The sequence below is a fragment of the Rhinoderma darwinii genome, chromosome 12 (assembly GCF_050947455.1).
Source record: "Rhinoderma darwinii isolate aRhiDar2 chromosome 12, aRhiDar2.hap1, whole genome shotgun sequence".
NCBI classification, from domain to species: Eukaryota; Metazoa; Chordata; class Amphibia; order Anura; family Rhinodermatidae; genus Rhinoderma; species Rhinoderma darwinii.
The window spans coordinates 10,216,725-10,238,215 of record NC_134698.1 but is presented as its reverse complement, the minus strand read 5'-3'; the positions used below and the strand labels follow the sequence as shown (position 1 = coordinate 10,238,215).

Below are 21,491 nucleotides of genomic sequence, written 5' to 3'. Positions count from 1 at the left end.
AAAGGAGGACACAGATAATGTCCTCCCAGGTCTCCACGCACTCCTTGACTTCAATGCGGGAAAACGCACGAATATAGAACATGCAGTGAGTTTCCCGCAACTGACTCTTGCGGCGTGAAAACTCACGCATGTGCAAACAGTCCCGTTGAAATCAATAGGTGCGTGTACTGAGTGAGTCCCATGCACAGAACAGGGACGGAATGAGCCCTTAGGGTGAGTTCAGACGCGGCAGAAAAATATGCGACGGATTTGCCGCAGGTTCGAGCCTTTGCATTCGGTAAAAATTTGCTACAAACCCCTAATATAATGGGCATGATAGCGATTTGTCCTCAGCCTGCGGATTCGCAACAGATCCGTCAATAAATGTAACGTAGTGTCAGTCATGGGTAGACCTTGTATGGGGGAACAGGCCAAGAGGGACCTCCTTTTTCGACAAAAATAATTACATGCCTAACCCTGGTATTTTGTGTCCTGAGGTTCTTTCAAATGTTTCCTCTGGATAAATTGGCCAGTAGTCAATCGAAGGTCTGGAAACCATCAATGGTGGTCAAGGTTGGTGGCCTGATAGGCTTATGTTGTGTAGTGTTTGGTCTGGGACACTTGTCCTCCATGGTCGTAATTTGAATGTCTGGACTATTTTGGACTAATGTTTAGGATTCTGGATGAATGGTATTCTAGACCGTTAAATTTCAGTTCTAGGCAAGACATTGGCAGAAGGGGAAGCAGTCGAACCGCGAAGAACAGAAGACTTGCTACAACATAGCGTATGGGTCTTCACCTAAACGACTTTTCGGTTACGGTTGGTCTGTGAACGGCATAATTTAAAACTACAAATCGGTGATCGATCTCTGCCTTGATCTGGGGCCCGGTCTGAAAATGTCCAATCAGTGCTGACAGTGAGACTGTTGGGGACACACCCCTTTGACAAGGGGAATGGTATCACCCAGTCGTCAATTTATTCATACATTTCTAGGAGGACTAACTGAGGAATGGCACAACCTAGAGTTCTAAGAAAAGATGTTCCAGAATTTTTATTTTGTGGATAATACAGAGGACTGAAATAGATGTCAGGAGAGGTCCCCTTTAAGCGGCATTAAATTACAGCACGGGCACACATAGCAACGACTACTAGCACTCCATTTCTGCACTTTCGGCTCTTTACGGAGCAATACAAATTTACCCACCTACGTTGAGTTTAATTAACTAGTGGCATAGCATTGTGGGTACATGTATGGCACTGCAAGGGCCGTGGTTTTTTCTTCTACACCCCCCACCTGGATGTTGCTCCAACCATGGGAATTACATGGCCACAAAATGTTTTTGAACCAATTTTATTTTAGTGTTTTATATATATATTTTTTTTTTAACATGAATTTCCCATGTATTATCTGGATAGTTTTTAACTGGTATTTTTAGTTTTTTTTTTTATTTGGATTTCATTTGACTCTTTTAGTATAATTGTGGGGTAAGGCTGGGTTCACACGAGCACATTAACGTCCGTAATTGACGGACGTATTTCGGCCGGAAGTCCCGGACTGATCACACTGCAGGGAGCCGGGCTCCTAGCATCATAGTTATGTACGACGCTAGGAGTCCCTGCCTCTCCGTGGAACTACTGTCCCGTACTGAAAACATGATTACGGGACAGGGATACTGCAGAGAGGCAGGGACTCCTAGAATCGTACATAACTATGATGCTAGGAGCCCGACTCCCTGCACGGAGTTCGGTCCGGGACTTCCGGCCGAAATACGTCCGTCCATTACGGACGTTAATGTGCTCGTGTGAACCCAGCCTAAGGGGTTATTAACTAATAAAAAGAACATAATATTGACCAAAAATGTTGTTTTTGAGAGGGGGCTGGTCAATTTTTATTGTTTGATATATTAGGATTTTTGGGGGTATTATGGTATGAACCAGTCCACTCGATCCCTCGCATTGCGTTGTAGGTGATTCACCCATTGCTGACAATATAGTGTATCATGTTTACTCTCCTCCAGCCGCACCCTCCAAGGAGGATATATCCTGTAGCCTGGTGGTGATTGTTTAAGATAAGGGCCCGGCCCACTTAACGTATTTCCATTGTAGTTGAGTGTCAGACCTGCAGTACCGGTAAGACCAGTAGATCTAGTCCTGTCAGGGCCTTACCCTTTATAATACAGGGACCCACAAAAATTAGATGATCCTACACATGTGGCCCCTTATTGAAGGGCACCAGTTCAAGTCTTTCCCGTCTGTGGAGCGTTCGAGACCATAAACTGACCGGGCGCTCCGCAGACATTTCCCGAGAAGATTCACCTTATCAAGTGCTTATGTATTCACTTTTATTAGGCTACCTTTTTGCAGATTTTCTTTTTATATGGCATTTTTGTCAAATCTAGTGTTTTTAGTACCTGTGTTTTTTCTTTAGGGGTTCGTTTTTCTTTTTTTGTTTTTCACATTGCAAATCATGTGATTCAATGATTCTTCTTTCGTAAAACCATTTTATTCTGGAAAAATGCCATAAAAAAACTAAACTGACTGAAAAAAAAAAAAAAAAAACCCGCTGTACCAACCCCGTTCTGCGATCGCCCAGAAAATGCATTGCGCTTTTTTTTCTAATGGTTTTTATTATATATATATTTTTCATTTTCCTAAAAATCAGTGGGGCTCTGGCAGTGATCATGGGGTATGCCCGGTACCCATTCCTTGTGGAGCAGTGGGCATTATACTAGTTACTACGCCATAAATGCTTTTATAAATTGATTCCAACCCCTGTGAACACTCACCTAGTGGGAGAACAGGGTCTGGTGACCCCCATTGGAGCACCCGTAGACTTCAGAGGAGTGAGGCCAGCTAAAATCTGTGGACGGGGTTCAAAAGACTCCGTTCTCCAATTGGTGAAGGTCCCAAAGGTCACCTCTGCAGCATTTATGGCTGTCGCGTCTGCTATGACTCCTGGTGACCATCTGACCAGTAGATCTCCTTGTGTTTTGGATCTTCAGGCTTCTCATTGGTGTCTTTGGTGCAGTTATTGTAGTTTTTTTTTAAAATTTATTTATTTTTTTGCTTTTTTTTTTTAAATGGTTTTGATTTTGCCGTCTGTCAGGCTACAGTAACCCTATGAACACTTTTAGCATGTTCCTCGGGACATGCGACCTAACAAACACGCTAAGCTTACATCTCAAGCTTGATGTGAACTGGGCCTTAACTGCACAGTAACGAGCCGTTCCCCTGTGTGTCCATCACACGACCAGGACAGCTCTTTAGCCACAAACTAAACAATCATGGTTTCTATAGAATGACAGCAAGCAGAGATATTGAAATCCTGTAATTGATACAAAAAGTACATTGGAAAATTGTATCCATTCTCATTATACAAAAAATTATCTTCGGCTTAAAGGGGTTTTCCAGTTTTTGCAAATCTGTTTTTAATTTACAATACAGGGATATATGTCCCTCCCTGGTGTCGTTTACTGACCGTTCAGTTAGAAACGTGCGTTTTGTTAGTTTTCCGGCATGGCTGTTCCACTGTGACGCACAGGACACCTGCTTGTACTGTACGATTGTAATAAAATTTGAGCTCAGAGTTCGCGCCGGAAGTATCGTCTACCCTGTCGGACACACCCTGGCCGGAGTACAGCTTCTCCGTCACTGTATACTGACAGCTGCAGGTGACGCTGCTTGACACAATGAGCTCAGAGCCGTTACCACCTTTCTGTGAACCCCCCCCCTCCCCTGCACGATGTGTAATCCAAGTAAAGCTACAATCGTAAGAAAAGAATGTAGAAGAACGGGGAGGAGGAAGACTTTTACATTATTCCAAGACCCTTCTTTAAACCGAAGCCAATACGGCCTGCTTCTCTGAACCCCAGCGATCAGCTGTGATCGCTAGGGTTAGCCGTGCCTGGACAGCGGCCACTGCAGGGCAAATGTAGTATTACGTGCGGACTATTCAAATGAATTGACAACTGTGTAATGCGTGGGCGAGCCAGATCTGCCCTGATGTAGCAGCTCTCCGATCTATGACGTTCCTACGCCCTAAACAGACCCTTTGAACTATAGATGCCCTCAGAATGCAAATGCTGATTTTTGGAAGTCCAAATACTCAAGTGAGTGTTAGTACCCAAATGTCCACCTTTTTGATCCATAATTCTTTGCTAATTTAGTAACGTGTTCGAAAAATTGCGCTTCAAGCCCTATAAATATATCTTAGGACTCTGGTGCATGGCCTTATTACAGCCTTGTTTTGTACTGAGCCGTAGTAGGGCTGCCATTCAGGTACATAGGGCTTCTGCTGTGCCTCCGATGTTCCATCGGACTTCTTATGTACGGACGTATTTTCCCCAGAAGTTTTGTGGGTCCAGCTGCAGGGGAAATGTAGTAGTAATGATGAATGGTCATCCATGGAATACACCGATGGCTCGATTCTGCCAGAGCCGGGGGGGGTCCCCTGCTTGTCAGCGGCTCTTTACTTTCCTTTGGGGGGTCCTAACTCTGTCTATACGGTCATTTGGAGCTTTAAAACAGAGCTGTGACGTCGGTCCAAAAATTAACGGGGTTGTCTGGAATCGCCCAAAAAAAAAAATTGACCAAGGGGGGGAAATGGCATCAAATAATAAAAGAAGCCTAACTTACCTGTTAAACACTCCCCCCCCCCCCCCCCCCCCTTCCCCACACTACTGCTCCGATGCTACCTACTGCTGCAGTCAATCATACGCCTCAGCAGTGGTATTTTTTTCCTTACGAGCCTTTCTTTTATGGGGAAATATCCCCCACATCCAACACCAACGGAGCGTGGCACACGGGGAGCCCCCCAACTGCCGTCTGCGTGAGGCATAAAGCAAAATTTCCTCCCAAAATTCTAAACCAAACCATTCCGGACCGTCACGCAGCTGAGCAAGGAGCCATATTCGGGCTTTCTGCCCCCAGAAAACATTCCGCCCATTCAACAAGTGCTCGTTTGCCCCCTTAAGGAAACTATTAAAATGGCCCTCCGATTGGTGGTCGCTTTTTTTAACCCGAACTTCCATAGGAAAGTTCATTATGGGTAATATTCACATTGCACTATCTTCTCATGATTGCCGCCTTCGCTCTAGTGGGTAGAAGGCGGCTGGATGGATGTTTGGGATGACGCAGGCCAGTTCTCGGCTTGCTGACTGACACATCCGGGACAGGTTGGAGAGATCTGGGTGGCTTAGCACATATGAATAGCTCGGGGTTTTGCAATTAACATTGTGATATTTACACAGTAAAGTGATGTCTGCGCTGAAAAATGTCCAGTTAACTCTTAATCTACCTGAGACGCAGCCGTGGAGTTTCCTGCAACTTTGTTCTAGTGGTTCCTTTTCTACTTGTTCGAGTTTTTGTTTTTTAATTCCCATCTTATGAAGTGATGGCATATGCCAAGTGAATGGGGCCAGCTGCAGTACCCTGCATGGCCGAGAGCGCAGATGTGGAAAACTTAGAAGGGGATGCATTTTTGCGGCCGCAATTTACCCACAAATCTGCGGATAAATTGCGGCCCCATTCATTTCAATGGGTCCATGTGCACGGCCCGCGGGTGACACTCCGCGGCCGTCCAACCCGAAAATCACGGCCTTGCATATGGCTACGGTCGTGTGCATGAGGCCTAATTGGGGTGGAATGTAAAAAATCTGATTTTCGTTTTTATGTGTTTCACCGTGCAGTAAAAACAACAAATTTTACTTTATTCTGCTGGTCAATACAATTTACGGCAATACCAGATTTATATAGGTATTTTTTATTTTTTTAATCTTTTACTTATTTTACAAAAAAAAAAACGTTGTTAGAAAATACTTTTTTTGGGGGTTTTTTTTTTTACCACCAAGTTGACCAAAAAACAGCTGACTTTTTATTTATTTTTTACATGCGCTTTAAATAATGGTATATTGTAATAGTTCGGTATTTTACAGATGCAGCGATACCGAATTTTTTCACTACTAAAAACTTTGTTTAACTTTGTGTTTAAAAAATCTATTCGTCCCCAGAAGGGGACTTGAACCAGCGTTCGTTGCTGGTACAATACAGCTGACACTAATGTATTGCATTATATTCTAATTTTTTTACCGACTTCTGTTAAGTCCTGCCACAAGCCGGGCTTAACAAAGACAGAGTGAAGGCAGTGCTGGGGGCCTTCATTAGGCCCCTGGGCTGCCATGACAACCATCGATCACAGTGTGGAGCTGTCGGTGGGGGGCAACCTCTATCAAACGCCTCACATGCTACGGTTGCAATTAGTGGTTAAATGGCCAGGAACAGCGCGGTCTATGTTCCTGGCCGTTAGTGGCACGTGTCGGCTGTGATACAAAGCTGACACCCGCAGGGTATGGAGCGCACTCCATACATTTACCCCTGCACCATGACGTGCACTTTCGTCAAGAAGTGAAGGGATAATGTAATTTTTTTGTCTTATACATACCCGCCTGTGTTCTCTTTTGCATTTCTGAAGGTGGGTTAAGGAGACGGCTTGTTAATGGACCGTGTCAAAAAGCTCCTTCCTGTACATTAAAAATGTGAAACTTTTTCAATATCTCGCTTCTATGCTGAGATATGATCGTTTGAAGTTGTAGGCCCAAAGCCTGAAAACCGAATCGGATGACTACATTTCCTGTGTTCATTTCTGTCAGATGTAGTGTTGTCGTGGAGACCTTGTATGTCTCCAAATCATGGATCTCCCCTCATATACACACAACTGCCGCTGTACAAGCCGGGTAGGACGGAGATATTGTATTTGGTGATTCAGCCAAGATCTCCATGACAACGCTGCATCTGACAGGAATCGGAGATGTCATCCGATTCTGTCTTCAGGCTTTGGGCCTGTGACTTTAAACCGTAATATCTCCGCATAGAAGTAAGATATTAATAAACCGTTTTCAGATTTTGCCAGTATAGACTATTGAGATTCGGGTGAGCTATTTGCTATAGAGAGTCATTTCATCAATGACCTTATGTTTTAATGATTTGCAAAGTATTCAATTCCATGACATTAAAAGGGGCTCCACGCGTTCATGCTGGTGTTACGGCAATATGACATTCTCTTTTTTTTTGTCTTGGTGCAGGGTTATACATCCTTCTGGAATGACTGCATATCCTCAGGACTACGTGGAGGTATCCTCATTGAGCTCGCCCTCAGGGGACGTGTTATTCTGGAACCGGCTACTTTACGGAAGAAGCGCCTCCTGGACAGAAGGGTAAGATCACCTACACGTGTGAACATATTTATTAACCCCTTAAGGACGCAGCCTAGTTTGGGCCTTAAGGCTCAGAGCCCATTTTTCAAATCTGACATATTTCACTTTATGTGGTAATAACGTCGGAATGCTTAAACCTATCCAAGCGATTCTGAGGCTGTTTTCTCGTGGCACATTGGGCTTCATGTTCGTGGTAAAATTTGCTCGATATATTCAGTCTTTATTTGTGAAAAATTGCAAAATTTAGAGAAAATTTACAAAAAATAGCATTTTTCAGAATTTAAATGCATCTGCTTGAAAAACAGACGGTTATACCACCCAAAAATAGTTACTAGTTCACATTTCCCATATGTCTACTTTAGATTGGCATCGTTTTTTGAACATTATTTTATTTTTCTTGGACGTTACAAGGCTTAGAACATAAACAGCAATTTCTCATATTCTTAAGAAAATTTCAAAAGCCTTTTTTTGAAGGTACCAGTTCAGTTCTGAAGTGGATTTGAGGGGCCTATGTATTAGAAACCCCCATAAAACACCACATTTTAAAAACTAGACCCCTCAAAGTATTCAAAACAGCATATAGAAAGTTTTTTAACCCTTCAGGCATTGCACAGGAATTAAAGCAAAGTGGAAATGAAATTTGCAAATTTCATTTTTTCTGCTGAATTTCAATTTTATTAAAATTTTTTCTGTAACAGAGAAGGTTTTACCAGAGAAACACTACTAAATATGTATTGTCCAGATTCTGCAGTTTTTAGAAATGTCCCACATGTGGGCCCTACTGTGCTCGTGGACTAAAACACAAGCCCTAGAAGCAAAGAAGCACCTAGTGCATTTTGAGGCCTCCTTTTTTATTAGAATATATTTTAGGCAGCATGCCAGGTTTGAAGAGGTGTTGAGGTATCAAAACAATGGAAATCCAACAGAAGTGACCCCATTTTGGAAACTACACCCCTCAAGGAATTCATTTATGGTTTTTGTTATCATTTTGACCGCACAGTTTTTTCACAGCACCTATTTGAATTGGGCTGTGAAATGAAAAAAATGATATTTTTTCCAATAAGATGTCATTTTTTTATCAAAATTTCTTATTTTCACAAGGAACAACATACCCCATTTTGTTGCCCAATTTGTCCTTAGTGCGGTAATACCCCATTTGTGGTGATAAACTGCCATTTGGGCCCATGGGAGGGCTCAGAAGGAAAGGACCACCATTTGGCCTACTGGAGCTTTTCTGGTGCTAAGTCATGTATGCAGAAGCCCCTGAGGTACCAGTAGAGTTGAAACCCCCGAGAAGTGACCCCATTTTAAAAACTACACCCCTTAAGACATTCATCTAGAGGTGTAGTGAGCATTTTGACCCCACAGGTACTGTGTAAAAGATAATGCGCAGCAGATGGTGCAGTGTGAGATTTGCAATTTTATATATATATATATGGCATGTCAGTGTCCGATATATTGTGCCCAGCATGCGCCACCGGAGATATACACCCCTTAAATTGTAATGTGGGTTCTCCTGGGTACGGCAATACCCTACATGTGGCTGTTATCAGCTGCCTGGGCACACGGCAGGGCTTAGAAGGGAAGGACCACCATTTGGCCTACTGGAGCTTTTCTGGTGCTAAGTCATGTATGCAGAAGCCCCTGAGGTACCAGTACAGTTGAAACCCCCGAGAAGTGACCCCATTTTAAAAACTACACCCCTTAAGACATTCATCTAGAGGTGTAGTGAGCATTTTGACCCCACAGGTACTGTGTAAAAGATAATGCGCAGCAGATGGTGCAGTGTGAGATTTGCAATTTTATATATATATATATATGGCATGTCAGTGTCCGATATATTGTGCCCAGCATGCGCCACCGGAGATATACACCCCTTAAATTGTAATGTGGGTTCTCCTGGGTACGGCAATACCCTACATGTGGCTGTTATCAGCTGCCTGGGCACACGGCAGGGCTCAGAAGGGAAAGATGAGGGGGGTAAGCTGTGCAGAGTGCATCAGGGTAAATTAAAAATCAAGGGATGTATGATACATTTTAAAACAATCTTTTATACAGAGCCCTGGTTTTTCGGGACACGTGTCACATTGGTATATTGTGTTCTTCCTTATCCCCCTCTTATAGCAGACTCTGCACCTCTTTTGACTCTTTCCCTTTCCACCGGTTTGGGGAACTTCTCCTGGAAAGTGTTGCCCTGGTACGATGCGTGTGGCCTCGCTTCCAGAAGTACTGGGTGCCCCCCCTTCCTGGTCCCTAAAGATTAGATCTTGAAATTCCAGGAAAGTTCCCGTCTGGCCTGCACATCGACGTAGCACGTACGCATTGTACAAAGCCATCTGTATGATGTGCCCGGCCAGCTTCTTATACCACACCGCATGGCGCTGTAGGGCTTCAGGGCTTGATCTTACAAGTCCATCCCTCCCATGTACCTATTGTAGTCCAGGATGCAGTCTGGTTTGGGGGTTGGCATTTCCTTCATATATCCTAAATCTGTAGGCATACCCTGATCCACTCTCGCACAGCTTATACATCTTCACGCCATACCTTGCCCTCTTACCCGGCAGGTACTCGCGGAATTGAACCCTCCCTTTAAAATGTACCAGGGACTCATCAATAGAAATACACTTCTCGGGGGTGTATGCTTGGGAAAACCGGGCACTGGAACGGTCTAATAGGGGTCTCCGTTTATACAAACGGTCAAAACTGGGGCCATCTCGGGGTGGGCACGGCTCATTATCAGTATAATGTAAGAAGCGAAGTATTGCCTCATTTATTTATTTTTTTAGGTTCCAGTTCAGTTCTGAAGTTGCTTTGAGGGGCCCATACATTAGAAACCCCTATCAAACACCCCATTTTAGAAACTAGACCCCTCAAAGTATTCACAACTGCATTTAGAAAGTTTATGAACTCTTTAGGTGTTTCACAAAAATTTAGAGCAAAGTAGAGGTGAAATTTACTTCTTTTTTTTTGTCAGAAAATCCTCTTTATACCATTTTTTTTATAACACAAAAGGATTTATCAGAGAAACGCAACTTAATACTTATTGCCCAGATTCTGCAGTTTAGAGAAATATCCCACATGTGGCCCTAGTGCGGTAATGGACTGAAGCACCGGCCAACGAAGCAAAGGCGCACCTAGTGGATTTTGAGGCCTCTTTTTTATTAGGCACCATGTCCGGTTTGAAGAGGTTTTGTGGTGCCAAAACATTGGAAACCCCCCAAAAGTGACCCCAATTTGGAAACTAGACCCCTTGAGGAATCCATTGTAGTTTTCTTGGGGTGCATGCGACTTTTTGATCAGTTTTTATTCTATTTTTAGGTGGCGTGGTGACTAAAAAACAGCAATTCTACTATTGTTTTTTTATTCTTTTTTTTCTACAGCGTTCACCGTGCGCTATAAATGACACATTCACTTTATTCTGCGGGGCGATACGATTACGGCGATACCAGATGTTTATAGTTTTTTTTTATGTCTTATGGCGTTTGCACAATAAAATACGTTTTGTAAACAATCATTCACTTTTTGTGTTACCTTATTCTAAGAGCCAGAACGTTTTTATTTTTCAATCAATAAAGCCGTGCGAGGACTTATTTTTTGCGTAACGAACTGTAGTTTCCATCAGTACCATTTTTCGGTACATGCGACTTTTTGATCTCTTTTTATTCCATTTTTTGGGAGGTGAAGTGACCAAAGAATTGTGATTGTGGTACGGTTTATTATTATTTTATTTTACGGCGTTCACCGTGTGGGATAAATAATGAAATAATTTTGTAGTTCAGGCCGTTACGGACGCGGCGATACCAATTATGTAAAGTTTATTTGTTTGTTTATATATTTTTATTAATAATAAATGACTGATAAGGGAAAAAGGGGGATTTTTACTTTTAATACTTTTAAAACTTTTATTTTCTTATTTTGACACAACTTTTTTTAACTTTTTTTTCACTTTATTACTTTGTCCCACTAGGGGACTTGAGGGCAGGAGGCTCTGATCGCTATTCTAATACACTGCACTGCATGCGTAGTGCAGTGTATTAGAACTGTCAGCTACTCACTGACAGCAAGCATAGTGGGTCCTGACGTTGTATGGCATAGCCGGACGCCATTGTTTGGTGTCCGGTTGCCATAGTGACCATCGCCGGCCGCTATCGTGTAGCAGGCTGGCGATGGCGGATTAACCCCTAAGAAGCCGCGATCGCTATTGAACGCGGCTTCTGAGGGGTTAATCGGCGGGGGAGCTCCGCGATCGGTCCCGGCACATTGAGCAGTGATAGTCTGCTGTCGGAAACAGCAGCTATCACAGCTCATGAACGCGCCCCGCGCGAACGGCGCCGTGTTTACTCCATGACATACTATTATGTCATGGAGCGTGAACGATGCACTTACCATGACATAATAGTATGTCCTGGAGCGTTAAGGGGTTAAAGGGCTTTCCCATCGCAGAAAGTGATGACATATCACATGGATATGAAATCTCGTTCTGTCGGGACCCCCATCGATCCTATAAAGGGGACTACAGTGCTGGTTTAGTCATCTTCAATGTTTTTCCCCTGCACGTCAGCGCCACTGGCTGTGCAGGGAAATGCAACATGACCCTATTCTCTTCAGTGGAGCGGTATTGTAGTTTTCCGCACTACAGGGAGCGCCGCTGTGCAGAGAAAAACTGTTGTAGCACTGCGGCCCCTTCAGTCTCCAGATCGGTGGAGGTCCCAGCAGTCCGACCCCCTACCAATCAGAGTGCTGGGATATGCCATCATGGCACAAAACTGTCCTATTGTGTAAAATAAAGGTATACCTTACTATTTAGTTTACCTGTTAAATTTCTTTCATTTATTTTACAATTAAAAATTATCTAAAAGAAGAGCTACAAAAATAAAACACTCATGATGAAAAAAGAACAAAAAGCAATGTGGATAACATAGCCAAAAAAAAAAATAGGAGTTTAGGTGAATGCGGCTAAACTGCAATACCAGACAGAGCCAAAGGACGAGTGGCGCCGTTTTTCGGGAGTACCTTTTTATTCTCAGAACTATGGTATGAGCCACCATGTCTCCATTATAGAAGAGGATTCCCCATTCAGGAGCCTCCTCTCTTAGCCAGAGCAGGGAGAGTTCGTTGGAGGACTGAGAACATCATGGAATGTCATGGAGAGCCCATTTATTTCCATGGAAGCTTTGTAATTCCTCACTTCCCCTGTGGGAGTGCTGCAGGCATATTGAGTTCCTCCACAGGTTACAGTAGTTTGCTCTGGGTTCCAGCAGAGCGAGAACCTGTAATCACTTTGTTTTTGGGAGGAACTTCTAGCAAAAAGGGATTGTTCAAAGTGGATAACCCTTTTTAAGTTAATGCCCCCTGTATGACCGGTGTAGGAGAATTGACTTATACGGATGATGGAGCAGATGATATCACTCGGCGTAGTGCTGAGGGTGCTGCGGAGGAAGAACCCTCAACATCCCTTATATGACTTCTACTAAGTGGTGGGAGGGTGACCCTTTAAATAAAGAAACCCAGAGATATATATATATGTATGTATTTGTCTTTAAATGATGCAGGAAGTCGTAATATTTCCTGGTACAATGAGATCTATAAAAACGGTTCGGTAAACGGCGTTATCCAGAAGGTAAATAGGGTGCGCAGTTCGTGTATATCCTTGTACGTTTTATCCTGACATCGCAATGCGGATGAGACCCTTCTTAAAGGTGTTACTAAAAGTTAGCAGTTTATAAAGAGAACTGCAAATATCAATATACAGTAAAATTCCTTTAATCCGGCGTCTGATAATCCAGAAAGTATAATAACCCGGCAATTGTTTCTAGCACAGAACCCTGAATGTAGAGATTGTGAACACTGCAGTCAGCCTTTTTCTTGCCTTATATGGCTGATAACTGGGAACAATGGGTTGTAGTAAACAAAGTGATGCCGCAGAAGGCACCTTAAAACTCACTTGTAAGGGAGAAGTCGGTAACATCTGCTTTTTGTGCTGAGTTGTCTGACTTTCTGGATTATCGGACGCCGGAATAGCTTTTTGCCGACTCGGGACAGGCATACGCGTCCTGCTGATCGCGTGGGCACAAAGCTTTCCCGTGCGATCAGGAGCTGGGTAGCAGCTGCAATACACAGCCACAGCCCCGTTCTAACAGTGGAGATCGGTCACCTCTGATTGCAACCGTTTTTAAATGAAACGGGCAAAGCAATTCACAGCATTTAAACGTTAAAAAAATGAGGGGGGGGGGGGACTCCATGTGATGCGATCGAGGCCCATACCTTTTTATATGGACAGTCCGCCCTCAGGTTCTTCAATGGACCCTGGGCTGTCTGACCAGGTTTCCTGTTCGGGCATACTTCGGTGACAGCGGGTCGACACGCGGGATCCTACTGTTAATGATCGCGTGTAAGTTATAAACCTTAGATGTGATTGATAACCTGCGGATCCTGCCTGTCCGACTTCCTTCTTCAGGCTCATCTAATCTTCAAGGGTGTGGTATAGTGACGTACGTCCTGGTATTTGCTTATGTTGTATAAAGGCCACAAACATATATAAATCTCCTGCACCGCAGCCACCTGTCCTAAGCGCCCACCTTACCCAGGCCCATCACACACAGTGACTAACTCCATGCTTTATAACCTGTGAGCGTCTAACCTAGACCTGTGATCCTCTAGCTTGTGTATAACTACAACTCCCAGTGTGTCCTGACAGCCAGCAACTATCGGAGCATGCTGGAAGTAGTTGTTTTGTAACAGTTTGGGAAACACTGACCTAGACCGTATTAAAACTCCTAATGGGATCTTGATAGCAGGACAGACCTCTTGGCATATAGATGTAATCAGTAACCACTGCAGTCCCATCCTCCAGAAGGGCCAATGGAAGATGGTCGGCCATTTATGCCCCTCCTGTCCGCAGAACCGAGAGGGTTTACACGACCTCTGATGGAGTCCTGAAAACACAGAGCTCAATTATTATTCTGTTTCAGGAGGGCATTTAATGGGTATTCTGGTGGCCATTAGTTAAGATTTACTGGGATGTCTTAATGTGAAGTGTTTGAATTGCTTCATAGGTGCTGCTAAAGTCAGAGACCCCGACTGGAGACGTTTTATTGGACGAGACCCTGAAACACATTAAGGCTACCGACCCTGCTGAAACCGTACAGAGCTGGATAGAGTTACTGACCGGTAAGATTCGGCGAGCTTCGGTTGTGTTGAGGGTACAATTAATTGGAGCCCTGCCGATTCCGAGTTTTTCTAATGATACCATATTCAAGAATCTTTATTTCCTGGTATATCCTGTTAAAGTGGTACTCTGCTTTAGACAGTGTCTACTTATTAGAACAGTCCCTTGACAAGAAGCTGATCACAACGTGTCCTCTTTCTGGGACCCTCAGCAATCAGCTGTAATCAGTGTAGAAACCTGGCAGTAAGTATTCAATTTCCCTGCAGCGCCACCACTGGAAAAATTAAGCATTGCACAGTGTCTATTCATATCAATGTGTTGACTGTGTAATGCAGGACAGGACAGGTCCTCCAGAGAGAGAGAGAGACTCTTTGTTACCACGCTTCAATCTGGCCAAGAGTTGAGAATTCTGAACAGAGGACCCTCCCTCGATTAAGACCTCATGCCCACTTCCGTTTTTTCCTTCAGGGTGCTAGACGTTTTTTCGACGGCTAGCACCCTGACCCATTCAATTCAATGGGGCCATGCACACTTCAGTTTTTTTGACGGTCCCATTGTTCCTTTCCGACAAAAGTAGAGCATGTCCTACTTTGGTCCGAGATTCCGTGACCTATACAACCAAAGGGTCCGTCAAAAAAAAACAAAAAACCTGAAGGCATCTGTGTGACGGAGCCGTTGCCTAGCAACGGCCGGGCGGGCAGATGTACACGTAGAGACAGATATTGCACTGCACTAATCGGCAGCCCCTTCTCTCTATCCAGCACTGATAGAGAGAAGAGGCTGCTGATCAGTGCTGGAACACAGTGATAGAAAGAAAAATAAATTCATACGTACCCCGGCCGTTGCCTTGGTGACATGTCCTCTTTTGACATCCTACCTCCCTGGATGACGCGGCAGTCCATGTGACCGCTTCAGCCTGTGATTGGCTGCAGCGGTCATCTGGTCTGAAACGTCATCTCAGGAGGCCGGACTGGAGGAAGAAGCGGGCAAGCAGGGAGTTCTGGGTAAGTAGTAACTTTTTTTTTTTTTTTTTTAAATGAAAAATTTATTTATATTGTGAGCGCCGCACATGGTATTCACTGTCCAGCGGTAGTCACTGTCCAGGGTGCTGAAAGGGGCTGCACTGATCGGCAGTAACTCTTTCAGCACCCTGGACAGTGAATACCATGTGCAGCGCTCACAATATCGTGTACATAGTGTGAATGGGAACAGTTTCCTCACGGAATTGTACACGGGAAGCACACTGATCCAATCACGGACACACGGATCTGTGAAAAGTGGCCATAAAAACGGTGATGGAAGTGTGCATGAGGTGTGGCTGAATTTCCGAGTAGTGTTTATGAAAATGGGTTTTCTAAACTGGACAAACCCTCTAAGAAGTTCTAGAGTTTGGGGTTTCTGCATTTAAGTTCCTCCCTCCTCTAGAATGAGAATTTAGGAGAGCAAGGAGATTAGACCTAAGCAGAATAAAGGGGGTCGACTCATGCCATCCCTTTTAAAAACCGAATCTGCCTCGACGATCAACGTTCACCGCCGGTCCAGCTTCAGGAGCTGCCGTTGTGAAAACTCCAACTGCAAACTCCTGTTTCACACTGTTTTTGGCTTTTTGTCAGGTTTAAATAAAAAATTATAAAAACAAAAAAACCTAACCGAAAATAAAAACCTATTTTTGAAGCTTGTGTAAAAGTAAGTTTGAACCTTCTCCCGTAACATCTGACACTTGATTTTACCAGGTGAAACATGGAACCCCTTCAAGCTTCAGTATCAACTAAGGAACGTTCGAGAACGCATTGCCAAAAGCTTGGTGGAAAAGGGAATCTTGACTACAGAAAAACAAAACTTCCTGCTCTTCGACATGACGACCCACCCTGTAACCAACACCACAGAGAAGCAACGACTGGTGAAGAAGCTGCAAGAATCCGTTCTGGAAAAGTGGGTGAACGACCCACATCGCATGGACAGACGGACACTGGCCCTGCTGGTACTGGCCCACTCCTCTGATGTCCTAGAGAACGCCTTCTCCACGCTGCCCGATGAGAAATACGACATGGCCATGAACAGATCCAAGGACCTCCTAGATTTGGATCCCGACATAGAAGCCACCAAACCCAACTGCGCCGAAATGATCTGGGCTGTGTTGTCGGCTTTCAACAAATCTTAAGATTCGTGGGGTGGGAATAAAAACAAGATGAAAATTTTCTCCCGTTCTCCAGGACGATAAGTTGGGCAGGAGGGATACAGAGGTCGAAAACTTTGCTTGAACGTTGACTCTGAACCTCCAGCCCCTGACTTCGATACCCTTCCATCTGCTACCCACATCTCAAAAATACTTGGTGTGTCCGTAGTACATACAAGCAGTAGACTCTACAGCTCCTGTAATAACAATACAACTTTTTGGGGGTTTTTGGGCTTACAATCGGTAGATAAACGGTAACTCTAAAACCGAAACCCCTTAAATCTGGAATTTTCAATGATCCAAGTACCCGTCATGCCATAGTACGTGATATTGTACATTGGTACAACTGGTACAAATATGCACCTCCTTCCCGGTTTCTAGATTATTAGGCTTTGGAGCTCTGTACGCTTGGCCAGTCTAGTCACTAGTCGGTGACCGATGTTTGTAGTTGATGTCTCACACTCACTCACGTTTTCTATGATGAACACACAAAAATAATCCGTAGACTTTTTGAAGGATATGTATGAGTTGCACAGATGGGGCCCATGATACATATATTTTTTTAACTTTTTTGCTTTTAGTCTGAGAAGCCACCTCTATACCCTGATCTCATCAATGATTTACAATGTAGCTTTAATAGAGAGGGGGGAAAAAAAATAAACGTTCTCCTTTGGAACCATACATTGGGACCTTCGTGAAAGCTTGGTTTAGTTTTCCAGCTTATGTCGGATGGGCTATTTTTGTATCCGGGACCCTTGATCTACTGGTTGGGTTGATTACCCATCATCTGGTCATGGGGAGGGCATAGAAAAATTGAGTTTGTCAAAAGTAGACCTATTTGGTTTCTTTCGTTTGTTACGTGTTTTTGAACCTGCGCCACCATTGTGGGTCTTCTAACGTGGGCTTAGGACGGATCTCTTTCTAGTTTACTCGATGAGCTCCATAGTAACCAGTCACCAATGGAGTTACAACTAGGGACCATCCCCAATGGTTAGTAGTCCTATGGACATATGGAACCATGACCCAATGTGCTACTGGCACTCAACTTTTTGGGTTACGTTCTATTGAAGGTTCTTATTGCCGGCCACTACAAACATCAGACTGGCTTCTGAATTCATGTGGCTGGCAAGTAAAGCCTATCCCTGAGACTAGTTTCTAAGGCCAACGAGCACTTGAAGATGCCGTGTTGGGCAGCTCTCCTGATGCTTCCATTGGCATGGTAGCGGAATGAGGGCAGAACTGGGTTATATCGGCGTTAACCTCCTAAAACAAATAGTGCAATTCCTCATCCTCTTACGGAACATCAGAATTTGAGTTTGTCCAACTTTTTGGGATATCTCTGAATTTTTCCAATTGATAAACCCTTCTCCGCTGCATCGGTGCATACATATTTCCTACCGTATTGACCATCTGCCCCTACAAGGCCCCATAGAAATCTTTGCCGATTTGTATGGAAAGCATCACAGAGGCGACATGAGATGGTGTGACGGTATCAGACCTGTTGCATTGTTTATTACTGAGGCCTCCACTCGTAAAACGGGGGTTCACTTTTTTTTTTTCTTTTTGAAAGAAAAGTTGAAGATTTCTTTCACGTAGCCTTGTTTTCAAACTATTATATCATGAAGTATATTTTCTTTATCTATTATATTCTTTTAATTAGATTTTTTTTTTTTTTTTTTATATTGCTGTATGATCGAATACCTTGAAATAATTTTTTTCGGGAAATCTTCATTGCAGTGAAACAAGAAATCAATGCACAATGGTTATTTATGGAGTGAGTTATGTGGGCCGCATGGATTATGCCTTGTATTCCAGGGCCTCGAAATAGATGCGCAACGCAGAAGTGGCGCGGATGAGTATGGTCTGGACTGTAGATGATGGAATAAAAGGTTGTGTATACAGGACCAAAGTGATGATGTATTTGTTGCGTCTATGAATTACATATCTCTCAAATAAAACTGTATAATATTTTAAAGTCTGAGTTCCTGTTCCGAGTTATTTGATCGTCCTCTTATGGTGTTTTTGGGCTACTTTCCCACCCCCATGCATGGGACTATTTTTATATTTTCCCCTGAAACAACGCCACTTGTCCGTGGGCTGCGTCTGGTATTGCAGCTCAGTCACACTGAAGTGATTATCAAAGACACATCCCATAGACCAGAGTGGCGCTGTTTGTGGGAGGGCACTACTTTATTTTTTCTTATGCAACCCCTCTAACCTATCGCCGTTTACTACACATTGGCACTCATCCATAAAATGTGCAAGTTTTATGTATGATAGAAATGTATGTGGACGAGCGATCGGCCCAACGAGCGCGATCGGCCCAACGAGCGCGATCGGCCCAACGAGCGCGATCGGCCCAACGAGCGCGATCGGAGTAACGAGCGATCGTCCCAATGCTAGCGAGCGATCGTCCCAACGGGAGCGATCGTCCCAACGGGCGATCGTCCCAACGGGAGCGATCGGAGTAACGAGCGATCGTCCCAACGGGAGCGATCGGAGTAACGAGCGATCGTCCCAACGGGAGCGATCGGAGTAACGAGCGATCGTCCCAATGCTAGCTCCTTGTGACAGGAGCAAACGAGCGCCGATCAACGAGCTGCCTAGTTGATCGGCGGTTGTTTACATGGCCCAGTACTGGCCGTGTAAGAGGACCCTAATGTGCAACAGAACTTTTTATGACCAGTTTAGTTCATAAACAAAAACACCGAAAAAGGCCATACTTACAAATGGACACAGCCAGGTCAGAAACGCAAATGAAAGGGTGAGCAGGTGCTTTAAATAATAGCCACTCCCACTGGTCTTGAGGGGAGTGGTGTGTGTGTGGTGCATGGGATGTGTAGTAAGAAATAATAAATGGTGTGTGTGCAAGTGTAATACTATAAGTGAAATATAGGGGGCAGTAATAAATGAAGTGCCTCAATGGAAATAAATGGATAATGGGGTGCAAGTGAGTGAAACATGGAGGGATAGTGTGTACGTCATGAGGCACAACGTGTATAGCCAGGTAGAAGCCTATTTGTGACGCCTTGATAATTCATAGAGCGGGCTACCCTGCTTGCTATGCCAAACAACAACACACCATGCTCTCCCAGCATCAAAGACCCGGCTGTGTCCAAGAGAAGCGAATATACATAATAATGAATAATACCTGGGGTATTGGTAATCATTTTGGCCAAAAGGACGCAAGCTCGCAATCCACGACAAGGATCCCCAGACTTGCGAGTCCCTAACTCCTAAACTGGAACAGAACGTTCCTGATGCACAAACAGAACCGATAAAAACAAGGGGACATATACAAAAACACAGAAAAAGGCCATACTTACTTAAGTATGGCCTTTTTCGGTGTTTTTGTATATGTCCCCTTGTTTTTATCGGTTCTGTTAGTTCATAAACAGTAGCCACATGTATCCAAATGGTGGTCACCCAGACAGGAAAGCTAGTAGTTGCCAGATGTATACTGAAATACCATACTGAACACACTATGGGGAGGCCTCAAGAAGAGAATTAGGAATGGCTTCTTCAAAGGTACATTCTATCAATTAAATATATACGAATTCTCTGCAGTGGCATAAGGCTGGGTTCACACCAGCGTTCGGCTTCCCGTTCTCCGTTTGCCAGCGATCGACAGAACCCATTGACTTTGATGGTTGTCATCGAGGTGGTTTTATACCGGAAACCATCACGCAACATGCTGCGCATTTTTTCCGGTATTCTCAGATGGATCTGTGACGAAAGGCCCCTAACAGGGCCTCCAACGCCGATGTGAATGAGGACTTGTATTTCTAGACTGAGCCTCTGAGTAAAAAAACAATTAAATATTACATAGGAAGAAAAAAAAAATACATAATCATTAGAACATGGAAAATAAACCCTCTGCTATACGACTGAGCAGTACTTGGACAAATAGTGGCAAACAATGTCCAGTTGGTGCCATATATAATGACTACAGTTTGTATGGCATCATATAGTTATCTAGTGTTTAGAAATGTATGACAAATGGTGGCCATATACATAGTGCCATACTTTGCCCAATAAGTGCCATAAATGGCCCAATGCAGTGCAATTTACTGCCCTACAGCTCCGTCAACTTACTTAGAGAACTTTTCACCAGCCCATACAGGTGCAGCATGTAATGGGCAGGGCTGTACAAACCCTGGGGCATTTTACACTTTTCCCTATCTTCCTCTGTCATTTAGATAGCAGTGCCGTTATATTTGGCGCCTGATCTTTAAATAACCACCTGAACTGTCAATGGGGTGTGTAATTAGCAAGGGGGCGTGTATCATGGCTGTGACACTGTCCAATCTGCTATGGACAGTGTCACAGCAAGAGCTGGAGAGCGTGCATGTGCGCGCGCGCAGCTTGGAGCTGTGCGAGCATGCGCGCGCAGGTTCTCCCTATACCTTTCGGCTGAACAAGACTGATTTCTCGCGAGAGATCACACAGTCTTGTCCTTGTCTGCCGAGTGCTGACAAATAAGTGAGCGCGCACGCATAGCTCCGCCGTCGAAGATATTCCCGCCGCCATGCAACAAAATAATTAACTTTTTCTTCTCTTCAGTTCCGTGGTGGCGGCAGAGCTGCGCGCGTGTCCACGCTCTTGCTGTCCGTAGCTGAATGGACAGCGACGTTACACGCCCCCCTGCTTATTACACGCCCCATTGACAGTTCAGGGGGTTAATTAAATATCGGGCACCAAATATAACGGTGCTGATATCTAAATAACAGAGGGAGATAGGAAAAAAGTGTAATGTGCCCGAGGGTTTGTACCGCCTTGCCCACTACATCCTGCACATGTATAGGCTGGTGAAAGGTTCTCTAACTTTGCTAGTCCGGCTCACTAACCTACGGTCGAATACGGTTCTGGCCTCTGATCTGCAGAATGAAGAAGGGCGGCATGATGACCTGGGCCATGTACCGGTAACCACATGGGCCCAAAAAGGCTGTTGACCTG

At 44.2% G+C, this 21,491-nt stretch overlaps 1 protein-coding gene across 1 annotated transcript in view; it reads left to right on the top strand.

The window, feature by feature from the left end:
- Positions 1 to 18,510, top strand: part of GOLPH3L (golgi phosphoprotein 3 like) — a 35,235-nt gene extending 16,725 nt beyond the window's left edge. The window contains exons 3-5 of the mRNA XM_075843357.1: positions 7,060 to 7,191; positions 14,247 to 14,361; positions 16,093 to 18,510. Of these exons, the coding sequence (XP_075699472.1) occupies positions 7,060 to 7,191; positions 14,247 to 14,361; positions 16,093 to 16,520 (675 nt within the window). The 3' untranslated portion in view covers positions 16,521 to 18,510. The remainder of the gene's footprint in view (positions 1 to 7,059; positions 7,192 to 14,246; positions 14,362 to 16,092) is intronic.
- The last annotated feature ends 2,981 nt before the right edge of the window (positions 18,511 to 21,491 follow it).